Source organism: Xiphias gladius, chromosome 21 (assembly GCF_016859285.1).
Source record: "Xiphias gladius isolate SHS-SW01 ecotype Sanya breed wild chromosome 21, ASM1685928v1, whole genome shotgun sequence".
NCBI classification, from domain to species: Eukaryota; Metazoa; Chordata; class Actinopteri; order Istiophoriformes; family Xiphiidae; genus Xiphias; species Xiphias gladius.
The window spans coordinates 20,513,413-20,531,991 of NC_053420.1; the positions used below are offsets into that span (position 1 = coordinate 20,513,413).

The 18,579-nt window shown below is 43.3% G+C and overlaps 2 protein-coding genes across 3 annotated transcripts in view; one reads left to right on the top strand and one right to left on the bottom strand.

Annotated features, from left to right (window-relative positions):
• ppfia4 (PTPRF interacting protein alpha 4) overlaps window positions 1-9,490 on the top strand; it is a 45,483-nt gene extending 35,993 nt beyond the window's left edge. Inside the window, exons 13-29 of one of the 2 annotated variants that reach the window (XM_040115677.1) lie at window positions 359-555; window positions 1,044-1,272; window positions 1,385-1,420; window positions 1,501-1,622; window positions 1,956-2,068; window positions 2,159-2,240; window positions 2,366-2,447; window positions 2,655-2,855; window positions 3,575-3,637; window positions 4,025-4,051; window positions 5,556-5,731; window positions 5,963-6,060; window positions 6,759-6,934; window positions 7,597-7,665; window positions 7,755-7,941; window positions 8,105-8,202; window positions 9,438-9,490. In XM_040115677.1, coding sequence (XP_039971611.1) covers window positions 359-555; window positions 1,044-1,272; window positions 1,385-1,420; window positions 1,501-1,622; window positions 1,956-2,068; window positions 2,159-2,240; window positions 2,366-2,447; window positions 2,655-2,855; window positions 3,575-3,637; window positions 4,025-4,051; window positions 5,556-5,731; window positions 5,963-6,060; window positions 6,759-6,934; window positions 7,597-7,665; window positions 7,755-7,941; window positions 8,105-8,163 — 1,917 coding nt within the window. In that variant the 3' untranslated portion in view covers window positions 8,164-8,202; window positions 9,438-9,490. Of the gene's footprint in view, window positions 1-358; window positions 556-1,043; window positions 1,273-1,384; window positions 1,421-1,500; window positions 1,623-1,955; window positions 2,069-2,158; window positions 2,241-2,365; window positions 2,448-2,654; window positions 2,856-3,574; window positions 3,638-4,024; window positions 4,052-5,555; window positions 5,732-5,962; window positions 6,061-6,758; window positions 6,935-7,596; window positions 7,666-7,754; window positions 7,942-8,104; window positions 8,521-9,437 lie in introns of those variants that run through there. The other variant, XM_040115678.1, reaches the window with a different exon arrangement.
• A 2,413-nt stretch (window positions 9,491-11,903) lies between these two features.
• On the bottom strand, window positions 11,904-13,588 carry myog (myogenin). The gene is made up of 3 exons (XM_040115679.1): window positions 12,980-13,588; window positions 12,117-12,216; window positions 11,904-12,022 (listed from the first exon to the last, which is right to left on the bottom strand). The coding sequence occupies exons 1-3, from the start codon at window positions 13,511-13,513 to the stop codon at window positions 11,904-11,906; spliced, it is 753 nt and encodes a 250-aa protein (XP_039971613.1). The 5' UTR covers window positions 13,514-13,588.
• Between the last annotated feature and the right edge of the window lie 4,991 nt (window positions 13,589-18,579).

The following is an 18,579-nucleotide window of genomic DNA, read 5'->3' on the forward strand; positions in this document are numbered from 1 at the left end:
GGATGGCCAATTTACAGATTGCAAGATCATGTGTCAGCTATTCTTCTAACCACATACAGCGTTACCAGTGCTCTATCCAAGTTCATGTCTGCTTTGCTAATAAGTGTCAGTGCTTGGCTGTTGTATGATGATCTTCATGCCTAAGTTACCATTCTTTACTAACCCCTCTGTCTTTCTGTGTCTCTCTCACCTGCTGCTATGGACATGCTGTCTGATGTAAGTTTCCTGTTCATCCATTTCTTCTCATAACTGGCCACATACTTCCACAAGTGTCATATTGTATTTTTATATGTGTGCATATAGTAAATTCTATAGGTACATTCATTTGTGGTAAAGCTCGTGGGTTTCTTGTGTTCAGGTGTGCGCGGTGTTTGAACAGGACTACCCATCTCTGCGTGGCAGCGTCAGCCACCTCCTCGGCAGCGACATAGAGGCAGAGTCAGACCTGGATGACGACGTTAGCTCTGCCCTGCTTTCGCCCAGCGGCCAATCAGATGCTCAGACTCTTGCTCTCATGCTGCAGGAGCAGCTTGACGCTATCAATGAAGAGATAAGGTGACAAATCGCAGGCATATTTGATTACAGAACATGACAGCTTCATGATGCCCATGGGGAAATTGGGTCAATGCAGCAGTGAGAAACAGGATACAGATAAGAGGGGAACAAAGTATTAAAGATAATACAACAAATAATCACAAGAACGGGGACTAGTTTGAAGACACCACAGCAAATAAAGGTGCTGCTGCTTGTTAAAGCAACGCATGAATGCCTGTGGCCAGACAGCGTGCACCAGAAGTGATAGTGGCATTCGATACAGAGATGATAACATGCAGATAATGCTCTTCACTTTCCAGTTCTGTTTTCTGCTGGAAAAGGACGCCCTACTTGTAGAATACAAAAGAAATCAAAGAAAATATGAGGACTATTGCAATGGCATACGAATTATTTCATCAACTACTGCAGAAATGCAAGGTGTGTATGTTAATTAAGGTATAATGATTTCTTAACTATGTATGTGTGCATTTTTGTGCATGTCTGTGCAGGATGATCCAGGTGGAGAGAGAGTCAGCAGACCTGCGCTCTGATGAGATTGAATCCCGTGTGAACAGTGGCAGCATGGACGGACTCAACGTGACACTTCGACCCCGGGCCCTGCCCACCTCTGCTACTGCCCAGTCCCTGGCATCATCCTCCTCCCCACCCACCAGTGGCCACTCCACGCCTAAACATCACGCACGCAACACCAGCCACCATCTAGGCATCATGACTCTGGTCAGAGAGCACACACAGCTGACATACACACACGAAGAGCAATAAGTTGATTGTGTTGATGGACCAGAACTGTGTAGCCTCTTTTGTAACGTGTGTGTTGTCATCTCTATAGCCAAGCGACTTGAGGAAACACCGCAGGAAAGTAGCAGTAAGTTTGCAAAGTGACATTGTACTGCTTTTTGTCTGAATTTAGCTTTTGTGACTGTGTTGCTTTTGTGACTCTTCCAGTCTCCAGTGGAGGTGGACAAAGCTACTATCAAGTGTGAGACGTCACCCCCCTCCTCCCCCCGCAGTTTACGACTGGAAACCAATTTCGCCCAATTCACAGGCAGTCTGGAGGATGGTCGAGGGTAAAAATACACACAGACACAGACGCAAGTGCTTTCCCAAACTGATCCCTCCTCAGTAAATCTACACATACATTGAGGTAAGTTTTGGAACAAACCCACAGTTCTCCACCATACACGGGAAACAGCTGTCGCCATGGATACCGACAGAAGCAAAACTCAATCAGATTTTGAGTTATATTGTGTGCTGTACCCCATAAAATACATAACATCCCCAAAACAATGAGTATTGCTATAAATAAAGATAGAATATACGTAAAAAGATATCAGACTGTACATTTCAGTGTAGCACCATTTGTGTCTGCCAACCCATCTCACTGTTTTATTTGGTTGCAGCAAGCAGAAGAAAGGCATCAAGTCATCTATCGGCCGATTGTTTGGGAAGAAGGAGAAGGGTCGAATGGACCAGACAGTAGGCAGGGATGGACAGCTCATACCAGCCTTATCAGGTACACTGCAGACTACATATCATAGGCCCACACTGATGCACACTGTGAGATTGCATGTGTATAAATTAACAGGGTTTTGCTGTATTTCAGACTTTGAGATGGGCATCGGTGACACTATGACTCTGGGAAAACTGGGCACTCAGGCTGAGAGGGACCGCAGGATGAAAAAAAAGTAAAAGCATCCCTTCTGTCTCTGAGTTTGTGTGTCTTTTCTCTCTTGTCATTTTAGATACTTACCTAGCCCTCTTTTTGGTCATTTTCTTTTCCTTCTGCCTTTGTTTTCAATTCCCTCTTTAGACATGAGCTTCTAGAAGATGCCAGGAAAAGAGGTCTACCATTTGCCCAGTGGGACGGCCCTACCGTCGTCTCCTGGCTGGAGGTATTCCACTAATCTGCATTTATAACTACCAACCATAAAAGTCCTGTCGTTATGTCAGGCAACTACCAAAGCTAACAGAAAAGGGAACACAGTGATATCAAATACCAGACTGACCATAAGGGCCTGATCTGCACTCCCTTCTGCTTCTATCTGACCTTTTATGGTGACAATGCTGGTGACGTTAAATATCTTGATGACTCTCACCAGCTGTGGGTGGGTATGCCAGCCTGGTATGTGGCAGCCTGTCGTGCCAATGTGAAGAGCGGAGCCATCATGTCAGCTCTGTCAGACACAGAGATCCAGAGGGAGATTGGCATCAGCAACCCTCTGCACCGACTCAAACTCCGCTTGGCCATCCAGGAGATGGTCTCCCTCACCAGCCCCTCGGCACCACTCACCTCCAGAACGGTAAAAAAAAAAAAAAAAATACACCCAAATACACCTCTATTAACACACATACTGTTTTTTCCTTGCACATCAATGTACATAAACAAATAGCAAATAAATAAATGAACACCTTGCCCTACACAAAACTTATGTACACTCAAAACCACTATTTGGCTAAACCTTCACTCTGCACCCTGGGGTGACCCATCACTCTTTTTTGCTTTTTTTTGTTCTTTTGCTTGGGACACAGTAGAGGCTGGTTTCTGCCTTGGACTGGGTTGACATGTCTTTTTCTGCTGCTGCCATAAATTGCATGGGGCTCTATGGGAAAATGATACACAAATGGTGCCAGATACAGCCACAAGCTACCTGCCTTGCATACACTCACTCCCCTGGCATCACTCAACACATTGTTTGTCTGTGTGTGTGCGTGCGTGCGTGTGTGTGTGTGTGTGTGTGTGTGTGTGTGTGTGTGTGTGTGTGTGTGTGTGTGTGTGTGTGTGTGTGTGTGTGTGTGTGTGTGTGTTTGTGAGGTTGTGCATGTTTGTCTTTGGCTGTGTATGTTTGTGTGCGTGGGGGTTGGTATGTGTGAAAATATACACAAGTGCATTCTTGGGTGTGTTTTGTGTGTGTGCGTGTGTGTGTGTGTGTGTGTGTGTGTGTGTGTGTGTGTGTGTGTGTGTGTGTGTCTGTGTGTGTGCGCGCGTGCGTGTTCGGGTGTGTTTTCGTCCTCTGAACAGTCCTCCGGAAATGTGTGGGTGACTCATGAAGAGATGGAGAACCTGGCTTCCTCCACTAAAGCGGTCAGTACCATCTGGGTGCTCCCCTCCCCTTTATCCCCCACTAAACACTCTCTCACACTCACACTGTCCCCACCACGACACAAATATGTCCTCTCCCGGATGATCCCTTTAAATACTACATCACACGCTAACGCATTTTGTGCTCAAACTGGTATTTGTATGTGGGTGTCGGATGTAACTGATGTAACCGTGTGGTCATGTGATATGTGCTGCCATGAAAAAAATTAAATTAAACATGAATGTCAATTAAACAAAATAGCTTTTATGTATGTGTGTGTGTATGTGTGTGTTGTGTGAGTGGGTATGTTTGAATGCGTAGCATGTGTGTTTTTGGTTAGCCCCTGTCTCTCTAACCTTGTATATTGTCTCTACCATGCTGCCACTCAGGAGAATGAGGAGGGCAGCTGGGCACAGGTGAGGTCACTGATCTGCTAACATCTGTCTGCACAAACACTGAAACTGCGCCCATGCTCTTCACTAACACACACCCATACACACACACACACACACACATATTTGAAGGGCATCTTAATCACCTTCAGCATTATATTCTGTACTCAGAGGAACCATGACATGAGATTTGGCATTAACACAGAGCTTTCTTGCAGGAGAGCAACTTTGGCATTCGTTTAGGTAAATATATGTTGCAGTTGAGTTTTTCAGATGTCACTTTTCAATACTGTGAGCTCGAAAATATTAAATCCCATTCAGTTTCATTGTATTGGGGTTGCCAACAGAAAACTCAGAGACCAATATCTCATAACCTCGACACATTCAAATAAAATTGTCTGTATGGCAAGATAACAGTAAGCGTGAGTGGGAAAATATGTCTTTGTAATTTAAGTGCAATGACTCTTTAATTAAATTAAATGATTGTCTTTTTCCTTGCATTAACCAGTATCTCAGCCATTTGCATACTTGCAAAGCCTCAGGGTATCTGTATTTGCAAAAGCTCCCACACAGTCATGGGCCACCCATAAAGGTGTTTCCACTTAGTTTACCTGATTAGACCTCAGGCTGTGCTTAATGGACACCTCCCTGGCTCTCATGTTATCTTTGTTGCATCTTTTAGGGCAGGACAACTTATGCCTTCATTGTTTTCATAGGCTTTTTTCACCGTTGACATTTTGACTTGGAAAGGGCACAGGTGTTGCAAATATCACGGCTCCAGTATATTCAGTTGTCCCATGACAGTGTGACAGTGAGGCAGCGTGTACAATACCAGGACCCTGAAACTGCTGCAGCTAAATGGAATTCTGCCGTCATTCGTTTATTTTATTTTTTAATACCTTTGTTCTTCCTGCTGTGAAATTTCAAGACATGTCTGGCTGACCTATTGTAATTCTCTGCAAAACTCCAACCAACATCCACCTGAGGAGAGCTCTAATCCCACAAAATAATTAAAGGCACCAAATGGGGCTGTGCAGAGCCTTTAGGTGCTCTAATTTTGCTGCCCTTTACTATTCAAGCTTTTCAGATAGACCACTAAACAAATTAAACTCTTTATAATTTTTTTTTCACATCAGACATGTTGATTTGTCATAGCAGGAAAATCACAGGTGTAACTAAAACTATTAATGTCAGCTCAGTTCCATCTAAGAGTCCCAGTAAGTAATGACAGTGAGCTGACATGCATAATGTAAATTTTATTAGTAACAACTGTGCTTTTGCTGATGTAACATCTCAAGATGTCTGCAGTGAAATTTGGGAATACTTTAATTCATTTAGTTATACAAAATCACAGAAATTCCATTTGCTTTACCACTTGAGTATCTTTTGGCGCCAAAACATATTGTTTTTTCACATACAACAGTCTTACATCCATGAACACGTGCACACTATACAATCCTGAAACAGAGAGTAGTCTCTCTTTTTCTGTTGCACAAATTAGTAACATTATGTACTCCTCTCTGTGTAGACTCTTGCATATGGAGACATGAATCATGAGTGGATAGGGAACGAGTGGCTGCCCAGTCTTGGTCTGCCTCAGTACCGCTCCTACTTCATGGAGTGTCTGGTGGACGCACGCATGCTGGACCACCTGACTAAGAAGGACCTGAGGAGCCACCTCAAGATGGTGGACAGCTTTCATAGGTCTGTGGCCATGGTGATTAGCTCAGCTGCCGTTTGATCAGCCTCTGCTTTCATCTGCTAACTGGATATATTAGCGATGGAGATGAGAAGGCTAATGATTTATATGTGCTTATCCTTTTCTGTGTGTGTGTGTGTGTGTGTGTGTGTGTGTGTGTGTGTGTGTGTGTGTGTGTGTGTGTGTGTGTGTGTGTGTGTGCGTGCGCGCATTTGTATATGTGTACTGTGTATTAGGGCTAGTCTGCAGTATGGGATTATGTGCTTGAAGAGACTCAATTATGACAGGAAAGACCTGGAGCGCCGAAGAGAGGACAGCCAACACGACATGAAAGGTAGCCACACTTTACACACATGTTTGACACACACACAGTGACAAAAAAGCAAAACAGCAAAAGCACACAGATTTAAACAAGTTCAAACACTAGTTCACACACATCCAAAGTGTCATCAGGCCAGAGTACCATCTAGTGGTTTTGCCTGATATTGTTAAATTGGCCCAAGCATTGAAACAGCTGCACTTTAAACTGTCAAAAAGCCAACTGAAGCACGCCTACAATCTTACCATCCAAAGCTCCACATACCAAGAGTAGTCCACACACACACACACACACACACACACACACACACACACACACACACACACACACACACACACACACACACACACACACACACACACATACACACACATGCACTTAGATCTAGCCAGTCCTCTCGCCCTTTTGACCTTGAGTTCTGCACATGAACTTGACTCAGCTGTCATGTCAAATCAGAATACTGCCCTGTTTACACACACACACCGCCTGTTCCAACTTGGAAAGCTAGCTGACAGCTGTGCTTTAAATGAACAAAGGGAGTGTGCCAGTGAGTTGACACTACGTGGACATGCACATTATCTCTTTATCTCTCTCTCTCTCTCTTTCTAGTTCTCTTCCTCTAAATCAAGTTGCTTCTATTTTCTCTTAAGGATAGATGCTGCTACTCTACTCAACCTTGTGCTACAGTACCAAAAATCTCACCTTCATTTTAGATGTGTTGGTGTGGACCAATGAGCAGGTGATCCACTGGGTCCAGTCCATCGGTCTGAGGGAGTATAGTGGCAACCTGTTGGAGAGTGGCGTTCACGGGGCGCTCGTCGCTCTGGACGAGACCTTTGACTACAGCAGCCTGGCACTCATCCTGCAGATCCCTATGCAGAACACACAGGTGGTTATAGAGGAAAGCACAACTGTTCACACTCAGCATGCATTGATTGAACTGATTTGAGTGGGAGAAAGATAACAAGGGCAGTATGAGCCGGTTTTAATGACCATTTTGTCCATTTTGTGGGTAGTCTTAATTATGAAATAATACGTCTGTGTATAATATCGGCTAAAAACCCTACACATGTGCCAATAAGATTTGTTTCATTTTATATCATAATATCCTACACATTCAACACTTCCTTCTCAGTACCAGAGGCTCACAGCAAGCCAGCAGTCACAGTTGTTGGGATTTTTATGAGATGTTTTACTTTTCTGTTGAAGCAGTGGCTTGTGTGCAGTCAGCATTTCCTTTTACTCCTGACACCATAGTGCCAGCATTTAAAACTGCTTCAGATTCTTTATCAGTTGTTCTCACCCAGAATTCCCTTAAAAGAGTTCCCTGGTCACAGGCTTTAGCACAGATTACTTGCCCAGTTTCATATTTACAGGTGATTGTTTTTGGCAGTTCAACTAAAAACATGAAGGTTATTTCTAATTAGTAGAGGAACTAAGAGCCTTCTTTGACTTTTTGTCCTCAGCTCGTGTTTAATTTTGACCCTGGCTGATTAACTCACAGCATCACTGTGTCTCCTGCTCACAGAGACTGTCTGCACTGTTTTTCAGGCACGGCAGGTTCTGGAGAGGGAGTTCAACAACCTGTTAGCCTTGGGGACTGACCGTCGACTAGAGGAGGTGACCTTTCAAGCTGCTGCTTTGATCATATACAGTTTTGTTGAAAAAGGGCCAATTGTCTGACCTCGCTTTTCTCCCTGTCCCTGTAGAGTGGGGATGACAAGTCTTTTCGACGCTCTCCATCATGGCGTAAGCGGTTTCGGGCACGTGAGGGAGGGACGGGGCTGGGGCTGATGGCAGGCTCCATGGAAACACTGCCTGCCGGCTTCCGTATGCCCTCCATGTCCATGCCGCCTTCTGTGAATTTGGGGCCCAAGAAACAGCTCCAGCCTGAAGGTGTGTTATAATGCTAAGCAAACTATTCTAGCTCAGCCTATGCATTTTTTCTGTGTGTATCTATGTGCTTACCATTCTCTCTGCTTGTCCTGACTGACTAACTGCATGCTATGTCCTCTCTGCCCTTCTTTGCCCACACCCGTCTGTGTCACATCCTCTCAAGCTGCTCCCCCGGCGCCCCCGAGACTCGACCCCTCGGCCGTGCGGACCTATTCATGCTAACTATTCTCTGCTTACTAACAGGAGCGCTAATGCTAACAGGTAAGCTAACAAAACACGACCTGAAACTGCTGAACATCCAGGCTAGTGTGCTTTTAACCACCATTGCCCAGCTGTGTGGCATGAGGCAGGAATGTGTCACTACCTTTATAGTAACTATTGTAAATGTTTGACTTCATCTGGATAGAAACACAACTCCAAATGAGTTCTTATATAACTTTGTGTCTGCTGGAAATGTTTGCTAACACTTTTGCCATAACAGCTTCATGAGGTGATAAAAGGCCCATGTTGTGTTTTAAGCAAAATGCAGCTTTAAAGGTTAAGTCTTGCAATATTGTATATGTTTCTTATTCTCAACAAATCCCATGAAAAGACCAAAGTAAATAATAAAGTTGTCTTATTACAAGAATTGTCTGTGTAGCCAAAACCTGATATTGCTTATGCTCTGTGCCACAGAGCTCCATTATTGTCCAAAAACTATTAAAAACACATCAATAAACCAGAATGTTGCACTGGCTGAAATGCTCCTCCATTACCATAAATACATAAAGTGTAGTTTATGTTGAGTCAATTGTGCATACGCCGTCCTGCTGCTCACTAATAACACAAAATTAACTCAAAAAAATGTGTACTGTTCTACATCAGAAAACAGTCCCCAACGAATGCACTATTTACTCCTGTCTGAGTAACGTTTACTGAAAACTACAGTGTCCAGCTATTTTAGTAAATTAATTAGCCTTTATCGAAAATTTAATTATATATTTTTACCCTGTTTTTAACATTTTACATATTCAGTGGAAACCAGTGCTAGAGACTAGGTAGACTGATGGAGTTAGTTGATGGACTAACTCAATGTTCATTTTGGTAGTTTCATGGAAATTGTGACACCTTATCCTTTAGTAACTGATTTAGTTAGTTCTTATTACAAGTTGCTTGTAATCAGTAATTTACACAAACGAATTTTGTACAATAATAATGAAGGTCAATGTACAATAATACTGAATTATTGCTCAGCTCATTAATTCCACTACTAGTTAACAGGTGCAGTTTAAGTTTTTACTTGATTTAAATGTCGTTTCAGAAGTATCTTCCACTCTGCAAAAAAAATCATACGGATTTTCGATATAGCATTTACGGGCCTCCCCCAACTCCGGTCTAGGGAATAAACTTCATTGTAATATCTGCTTGCACTTTACACATCAAAGTAAAACCAAGTAGCAAATCTTTCTCTTTCTTCCTGTCTCTTTTCATGTCTCGTTATTTTTTCCCTATGCTAGTGCATTCTCATTACCTATATGGACACATGCTTGCGGCCTTTTGAGAGTGATATGCCAAATCTGGAGAGGAAGACCTGGGTGCCACTGGTGGGGTCTTCACCCGTTTGTTGCCCAGCCTCACCTCCCACCTTTCACCTCTCACCTCTCCTTCGGACACGTGCAATATAGAGGCCAACTCTGACCTTTGAACTCTTGAGAGTGCTCATTGGCTGCGCTCGCTGCTGTAAAGGAGACTCATCCCAGTCCCTCCCAGTTTACCCAGTGCTCCCAGTAGCCTTGTTGTTGTGGTGTTGTGCTCCTGCTCCCCTGGTCTCAGCTGTGGGTTCTTGTCCTGGTTCTATTAGTCTCAACATGGCCAAGTCCAAACCAATTTCGCGGTGTCATTGCATCCTAGGAAATGAAATAGTTGGTTAGTGTAAAAAAAGTTTTAAAGTGATGGTGTCCAGCTGTTGATTTGGACTTGGGAATGATGAATACTTGTATAAATGGCAGACCCCACTGCACATTGCCCCTCTACCGGTTATGCAAGGTATTACTCATTTATCATCTCTGTACATAAAATGGATGACTTATGTTTTTTATAGAAATATTATATATATATTGGAAATATATATGGAAAATAGTATCATTGCTGTATGAAACCCAATGCCCTGTATTCAATAGTGACTGTTCTCTCTCTCTTTCTCTTTCTTTCTCTTTCTCTCTGTGTCGGACCTTTGTGTGTCTTTTGCCGTAGGCTGTAAGTGTGTGAATCGTTAGTGGGAGGGACTCACAAAGGAGAGTGTGTGTTTCCACAGGGACTCTCCACAGGTTCATGGGTCCAATTTCAGACTTCTCTCTTTGCCTCTTCTCCAGTTCTTTCCTTTTCCCCCTCCTCCTCTTTTGACACTATGTAGCTGTTACCTCTCCTCTCTCCGCCTCCCTCGCCTTCTGTATGACACTATGTAGCCTAGAATAGAGAGTTTCCTTTAATATGAAGAGTGTATGTGTGTGTGTGTGTGAGTGTGTGTGTGTGTGTGTGTGTGTGTGTGTGTGTGTGTGTGTGTGTGTGTGTGTGTGTGTGTGTGTGTGGCTGTGTCTGAGTGGACAAATTAGTATCTCTGCTTGAGACTTGTAGAGAGGTTGTGTGTGAAAGGCCGACCTCAGCCGTGTGACCATGACTCTTTTCTGTGGATGGGTAGTGTGAACACTGTAGCTCCTCTCTGTTGATTCCTTACTTTTCTCTCAAATCAAACTGTAAACTGCTGCTCAACATCAGCCAATGATATCCAAGTTAAACTGCTCAAAGTGGCGGACTCGTCTAATCCTGTCCTGTCACTTCCCATTTAGTTGCCATAGAGACGTGCCAGTGAGCAGTCAGTACTCTTGGCTGACTAACGCCTCATCCAATGAGAACACAACATATGAACCAGTGAAGTGCTGGATGGGTGTACACTCTTTCTTTTTCTTAATTTTACAGTTTTTCCAAGGTGTCTAAAAGGTGTAATGTGCTATGTGGCAGCTATGAGTACTGTGTCTTTATTCCAGGTGTGAAACAATGCTGACAAATCAAGATTTTATTATTTGGCTATTTAAAAAAAGTGTACTGTATTTATGACACTATATAAGCATAAGTAAAGCTGTTTTATAAAAATGGTGGATGTTGTGTTCCTTTTGAAGTTATCACAGCCAAAGTGTCTCATTTTAGTCAGTCAGTCGGTCAGCAATAGGCAATTTATTGAAAATGGTCTTTATTGCAAGAATTGGACAGAAAATATCACTTTTTGGAACATCTACAAATACACAACAATCTTAGTTATAAAAGTCAAAAATAAGTTAGCAAAAAATAAAAAATAAAATGGCAAAACCACTCTGTAGAAAAAGGGAACGTATTTACATCACTAGCATTCATAACCAGTTTAAATTAAGCAGATCTTGGTCAAAACTGCCATGGTACATATTGGCCCCACAAATAAACTCATGTTTTTTTAAGCATAAAAACACACACAAAAAGAATGAAAGATCAGGGAAAGGTTTCGAAAAGAGGAAATTTAAATTAAGTAAGGACAAAAACCAGGTTTTGTTATTCCTCTGTAGCTCTATCAGACAGGAGACGTGTCAGAGATCCACACTAGTAACTAGGTGTTGGGTTCATGCAGCAAAGTCGTTTAATCTCTAGTTAGAGTAAGATCCTTTGGGTCTGACAGGCAGGCCTGGACCACAGGATAAGGCAGGGAATAAAGGGAATAAGGCCTCATTGTGAACAGGAGGAATTCAGTTTGGCTAGCACACCCATAGATCAGCAGAGTTACAATCCTGATGAATCACAAATTTTAAAATTTAGCATAAGATAAAACACTCAGATCAGTGGAACTGAAAAAAAAATTAAATTGGAATCAGGGATTGGTTGTCAGCCTCCATGCCAATTGTGAATTTTCTTTTTGTTTGTGGATCTCTGCGCACCTATGGGTCCGATGTGTGGAGGGTCTATTTGGGAATGTCCACAGGAAAGGCCACAGCTCCGTCTGCTGCAGAGATGCCGTCCACGATGGAGGTCAGCGCACGCATGTTCCCCTGGTCTGGAGACTCGGCAGCACTCAGGAGATCTGCAGAGAGACCCAGTCACACATTCGGAATCTGAGTGAGGGCACCACAATCTGATTGTGCTTTCTAATGAGACTGTGTGTGAACTGTACTCACCCTCGCTGCTGTAGCTCTGCGTGCATTGCTCCGGGGTGCTGCTCCACTCTGGGCTACTGCAGCAGGTGCTGCCTGAACTGGGCTCGCTTGACGACGACACCTGTTACCATGGAGATGCACAAACAGAAGTTGCTGTCAGTCACTCTGTGTTATGACACGGCACACCCCGGCCCACACAGACATACAACACACACTACAGTGCAGCATAATACCACACAAACAAACACCACCACCACCATTGCATCCTGTGACCCCACAGAGGGTCTCAGCAAGAGGAAATAAGACTTTCCTATCAAAAAATACAGATGGAAGAAATTCATGAGTTCTTCCAACATCGATACCCTTTGACAGTGATAGTTGTTAATTGATTTTGACTGGATTTGACTGTTTTTGCCGTATTTTGGTACCTGCCTCAACAGTTTATGTTTGATGTCTCGTTGAACCATCATAAAAATAAGTTTTCTGAAACATCACTGAGCTGAAAACTGGTTAATAACTTAAAACATCTCTGAAAATAATGGCAAAACAAGGAATTACAGATTACAGATACACCATCTTATCTCCCCTACTAAAAAAACTCAAAAGGTATCCCCAGTGATCATTTCCAAAGCAGGCTTTTGAGCAGATCAGTTCATCAAAGTCACACATTGTCAAGAACATTTTTACTTTGACAATATTTACTCATCTACTGTTTCTCTTCCTGTACTCCAGCTTTCATTTTTGTTTCATCATCTCCTATCCCTGTCCATCTAGTGCATCATGTCTTCTCCCCTGTCTGTCCTCTCTGTTTGCCTTATGGCTCTGTTCTCAGTGTTTAATATGTGACCTTCTGCTTCTCCTCATCCCTCCTCTGTCCTACTCACTCTGGGCTGGGCTGGGCTAGGTCGGTAGTGCAGTCCCTGCTGTCCCGTCTCAGTGTCCTGCTGGTTGAGGGAGGACACCAGGGCCTGGAGCCTTTCAATATACTGGATGGCGCTCCGCAGGATCTCCACCTTGGGCAGCCTCTGGTTGGGGTTCATCAGGGTGCTCCTCTTCAGGGCATCAAAGGCCTCATTCACCTTCTTCAGACGCCTCTTCTCCCTCAGTGTGGCCGCTCTCCGACGGTCCATGGTCACTGTCTTCCTTTTGCATAGCTTACAGGCCCAGGGCAGGCACTGGCCCGGGCAATGGGGCTCAGAGTGAGGTGACAGGCTGGATGGAGAGGCTTTGTCCTCTGTTCCTGTGACCCCAACTCCAACACCCCCAGACAGACTCCCGCACAAGCCCATCATGGAGTTCCTGTCCTGGTACCCGGCTTGGTCGTACCCCCCAGGCAGGCGAGAGGGGAAATAGCTGTCCCCTCCATCATAGAAGCGCTGGTCAGGGAAGAAATAAGGGTTGGTCTCAAAAAGCTCCATACTGGACAATGCTGCGGTCTGGATTTAAGGGGACAAAGATCCCTGCTTCCCCTGGAACTGCTCTACCGTACGCGGTCTTCGGTCCTGTGCCTGGAGCGTGTGTGTCGGAGTGTACGTGTGTGTGCCTGTCTTCGTCCCCAGCCTGAGTTTGTGACGAGTGGAAGACGTGTGGAGAACAACTGGTGTGGAGCAACTGTAGGCTGGCATTTAAACCCCTCTGCCTGCTGCAGGATCACAGGGTTAAATTTAGCACGAGCCCCAAGAAACCTGACCCGACGTTTAGCTGTTGCTGCACATCTACACTTCACATCTCTGTTGGGCCCTGCTCTCTAGGGCATTAAGGCCTGTTTGTGCGCGTGTGTGTATGTTCCCTTGTGTGGCTCTTTGCACTCGCGTGTGTCTTAAGAGGCCAGGATATGATCAAGTTCCAGTGGAAATGGAAGAGATAACCTCGGATCAAAGATGTCCGTCTTAATGAGCTAATCCCAGACTCGCGTCTCCCTCCATGACTCCATACATGTCCCCTGCCATTGGTGGGTTTGTGTGTGTATGTGTGTGTGTGTGTGTGCGCGCGTGTGTGTGTTTGTGGGGGGGTGCAGACAGCTGTCACTTCTACTATGAGCCAATGATATGCAATGACAAGAAGTTGTTTGACTCCTAGTTCTTTATGGGATGGAAATGAGGCCAGAGATTGTTGTTTACTCAAAACTAGGTCACAGATAAACACTTGTACTCTGTTATGATTTAAGGTTCAGAATGAACCAACCAACCAACTTGGTCGGTGCTAAATACATAAAAGGCCAGTGGACATGAAAGCTCCTGCCATTGTTGGTGAGTCTTGGTTTTATGTAACCACATTCATATCTGCTGACTTTCATTCTAAGATGATTGCACAGTGTGATCCAAGTGACCTTCTGACCTAAACTAGACTCAGAACCAGGCAGGCCTGTGCAGGAACGGACAGAGTGCAGTAAAGTGAGTTGAACACAAAGTTGACGCTGGTTCCTGTTACTCTCAGAAATCAAGAGACAACAATGAGATGACCCTGCAGAGGTACAGTGGCCTGTAAAAGTTTGGGCACCCCAGGTCAAAATTTCTGTTACAGTGAATAGTTAAGCGAGTAAAACATTACTTGATTTCCAAAAGGCATACGGTTAAAGATGAAACATTTCCTTGCTATTTTAAGCAAAAAATTTTACAGTTTTTAATTTTTTTTACTTTTTTTTTACTTTTACAGTTTCAAAATAACAAAAAAGGAAAAGGGCCAGAAACTAAAGGGCACCCTGTGTGATCAGTACTTAGTAACACCCCCTTTGGTAAGTATCACAGCTTGTAAACACTTTCTTTAGCAGCTAATCTCTTTCAGTTCTTGTTTGGGGGATTTTCGCCCAGTCTTCCTGCATAAGGCTCCTTGTTCTGAGATTCTTGGGCAGTCTTGCATGCACTGCTCTTTTAAGGTTTATCCAAAGGTTTTCCATGATTTTTAGGTCAGGGGACTGTGAGGGCCATGGGAAAACCTTCAGCTTGCCACTGGCTACAACACAAGCCCAAAGCATGATTGATCCACCCCCGTGTTTACAGGTTGGAGAGGTTTTCTTTTCATGAAATTCTGCACACTTTTTTCTCCAAACATACCTTTGCTTATTTTGGCCAAAAAGGCTTCTTAAGATGTTCCTATGTAAATTTCTGATGCTGAATTTTGTGGTGAGGACGCAGGAAGGGTTTTTCTTCTGATGACGCCTCCATGAAGGTCATATCTGTGCAGGTGTTGCTGCACAGTACAACAGTGCACCACCACTCCAGACTCTGCTAAATCTTCCTGGAAGTTTTTCGCAGTCAAACGGGGGTTTTGATTTGTGTTTCTAGCAATCCTACGAGCAGTTCTCTTGGAACGTTTTCTTGGTCTTCCAGTCTTCAACTTGACCTCCACCATTCGTGTTAACTACCATTTGTTAATTATATTATGAAGAGTGCTATACATCGGCTTAGAGGAGCCCATGGCTGCTAATTGTTGGGAAAAGGTTTGAACAGACAGGGTTTGCATCAATTTGCATCACTTGGCCTTTCCTAATGATGACTTTAAACAAGCTATAGACCTAACAGACTAATTAAGATCTGAGACAATGGTCAAATTTATCTGAGAGCTCAAATCTATTGGGGTGCCCAAAACTTTGTATGGTGTTCCTTTCCTTTTTTCACTGTAAAATTGTAGAAAACAAAAATAATACACTAATCTTGCTTAAAATGTAGAAAAAATGTTTCATCTTAACTTTATGCCTTTTGGATATCAGTTCATCTTCTACTCACTTAACTATTTACAGTAACAGAAATTTTGACCTGGGGTGCCCAAACTTTTTCATGCCACGGTATGGCCTTCGTTGTCCTGACCTCTTCCAGTCAGTTGTAGCATTAGCCTAGCCACTGGGTGTTAATCCTTTCAGGACATATCTCACCTCATAGCTCACCAGCTAATTCAGATTGGCTTCCGCTAGCATGGACGACCAGCCAAAACACACACTTCTGTCAGCAGAGAAGTGGCCTGGAATGACAGGCATAGTGTGAGATGTGTTACATCCCTGTGTATCCCCTATCACTACCATAGGTTAATCACAGTAATATAGATATCTGGCAGGAAAAGGTTTGCTGGAGACAAGGGGATTGCTCTGTTCTTTGGTCACACTACATAAAATGTACATGGGTGTACTGGTGACTAGTGAATACTATACTGCCCTGCTAATGATACATAAAGCCAAGCCTGGGACATTTGTCACATGTTGTCCTTTCTCTTTCTGTAATTGTCTTTACTTTTGTCTATCTAAACAAAACTACAAAATTAAAGAAAAAACAATCTTCCACCATAAAAAAAACATCACCATAAAACACCACCATAGGTTCATATACACTATTTAAAATTATTTTTCTCATAATAAGAGGGCAAATTCTTAAAATGGTGTGGGGTCAGATTACATCACTCAACTCTGGAGCCCCAAAACCGACAAAAGGCAAGAGAAGATTATTAAATGAGTCAAAAATCTAAGTTAATACATCAATAAATACTGTTAGATTTCAAACTAAAATAGAATATAAAAAGAAAAAGAAAATCCTGTGCAGTCATTGACAGTTAACCCATGGACATCACCAAATGCTGAGTTTCCTCCCTTGAGAAGCTTTGCCAGGCCTTTACTGCAGCCACATTCAGTTGCTGCTTGTTTGTGGGTCTTTCTGCCCTCAGTTTTGTTTTCAGTAAGTGAAAATCATGCTCAGTTGGGCTGAGGTCAGGTAACTGATTTGTCCATTAAAGAATTTTCCATTTCATTGCCTTGAGAAGCTCTTTGGTTGCTTTCACTGTATGTTGTGGGTCATCATCCATCTGTACTGTGAAGAACCGTCCTGTCAGTTTTGCAGCGTTTGGCTGAATCTGAGCAGATAGCTTAGCCCTATACACTTCAGAATTCATCCTGCTACTTCTATCAGCAGTCACATCATCAATAAACATCAGTGACCCAGTTCCACTGGCAGCCTTACATGCTCAAGCCATAACACTGCCTCCACCATGTTTGACAGATGATTTGGTTTGCTTTGGATCATGAGCCGTTCCTTTCCTTCTCCACACTCTGCTCCTCCCGTCATTCTTGTACAAGTTCATCTTGTTTTCATCTGTGCAAAGAATCTTGTTCCAGATACTGGGGTTTTTTTTTTTTAGGTGTTTTCTGGCAAAGTCTAATCTGGCCTTTCCGTTCTTGAGTGTTACAAGTTGTTTGCACCTTGTGGTAAACCCTCTGTATTTACATTCATGAAGGCGTCTCTTGATTGTAGACTTTGACAGTGACACACCTGCCTCCTTGAGAGTGTTATTGACCTGGCTAGATGTTGTGAAGGGGTTTTCATCACCATGGAAATAATTCTGTGATCATCCACTTTAGTTGTCTTCCGTGGTCTTCCAGGCCTTTTGGTGTTGCTGAGCTCGCCAGTGCATTCCTTCTTTTTAAAAATTTACCAAATTGGTGATTCTTGGAATCAACTCCAGACATTTATCCGCTTAATTTGTCATGAATTAATGAGGGAACAGGCCACATCTGGCCACGAAACTGATCAAATGTCAATTGTCCAATTACTTTTGATCCTCTGAAAATGAGAGACTATGTATAAAAATGGCTGTAATTCCTAAACAGTTAATGTAGTGTTTTTGTCAAACCCCTTGAATTAAAGCTGAAGATCTACACTTCAATCACATCTTGATGGCTTTATTTCAAATACATTGTGGAGGTGTACAGAGGGAAAATTAATTAAAATTGTGTCACTGTCCAAATACTTCCGTACCTAACTGTATATATCTATCCATTTTTAATATTTTAATTCTAATTCTATTTTTCCTCATTTTTGGGAATTAACAATGAAGTCGAAAACAACATTGCAATTTAAAAAAAAAAATGGCCAGATGAAAAGTGAGTGAAATTATCTAACTCAATGTAAGATGAAAATACTTGACCGTTGAGGTTCAGCCCAGGGACTGGGTGCCAGGCAGTGGTTTGGCGGGCCTGGCCGTGGGTCGTGGTCTAGTCCTGGGCTTTGGCCTTGTGTTTGGGGTTGAGGAAGAGCGCAGTCGTAGCTTGGCGCAGGGCTGCGGTGGGCTGTCAGGTTAGTGTTTGATGGATAGGCACTGATGGTGGAGCAAGTACAAAGGCGCCTGTGTTGGACTCAGGGGTACAGCAGGGAGGGGGTCTGCAGTGTGTCAGAGTCACTCATAACCCTCTGTCATCTTAACCCATTGTCAGCAGAACTGGAGAACGTGTGTGCGCTTTTCTGTGTGTGTTTTGTAGTAGTGTCAGGCGCACACTTGTGTCTTGTTTGAGGAATAAGTCCCCTCACAGCATTTTGCAGTGAACACATGAGATGCAGTAAACCAGGGAGGACTGGGTGTTTACTCACTGTGTGCATATACTGTACGTACTGTATCTTCCATCCTCAGATTAAACTCAGTGACGGAGTCAAACTAGACTGATAAAATATAGATCAGATAAAATATTCACTCGAGTGACAACTGTGATTATAACTGGATTTAATTT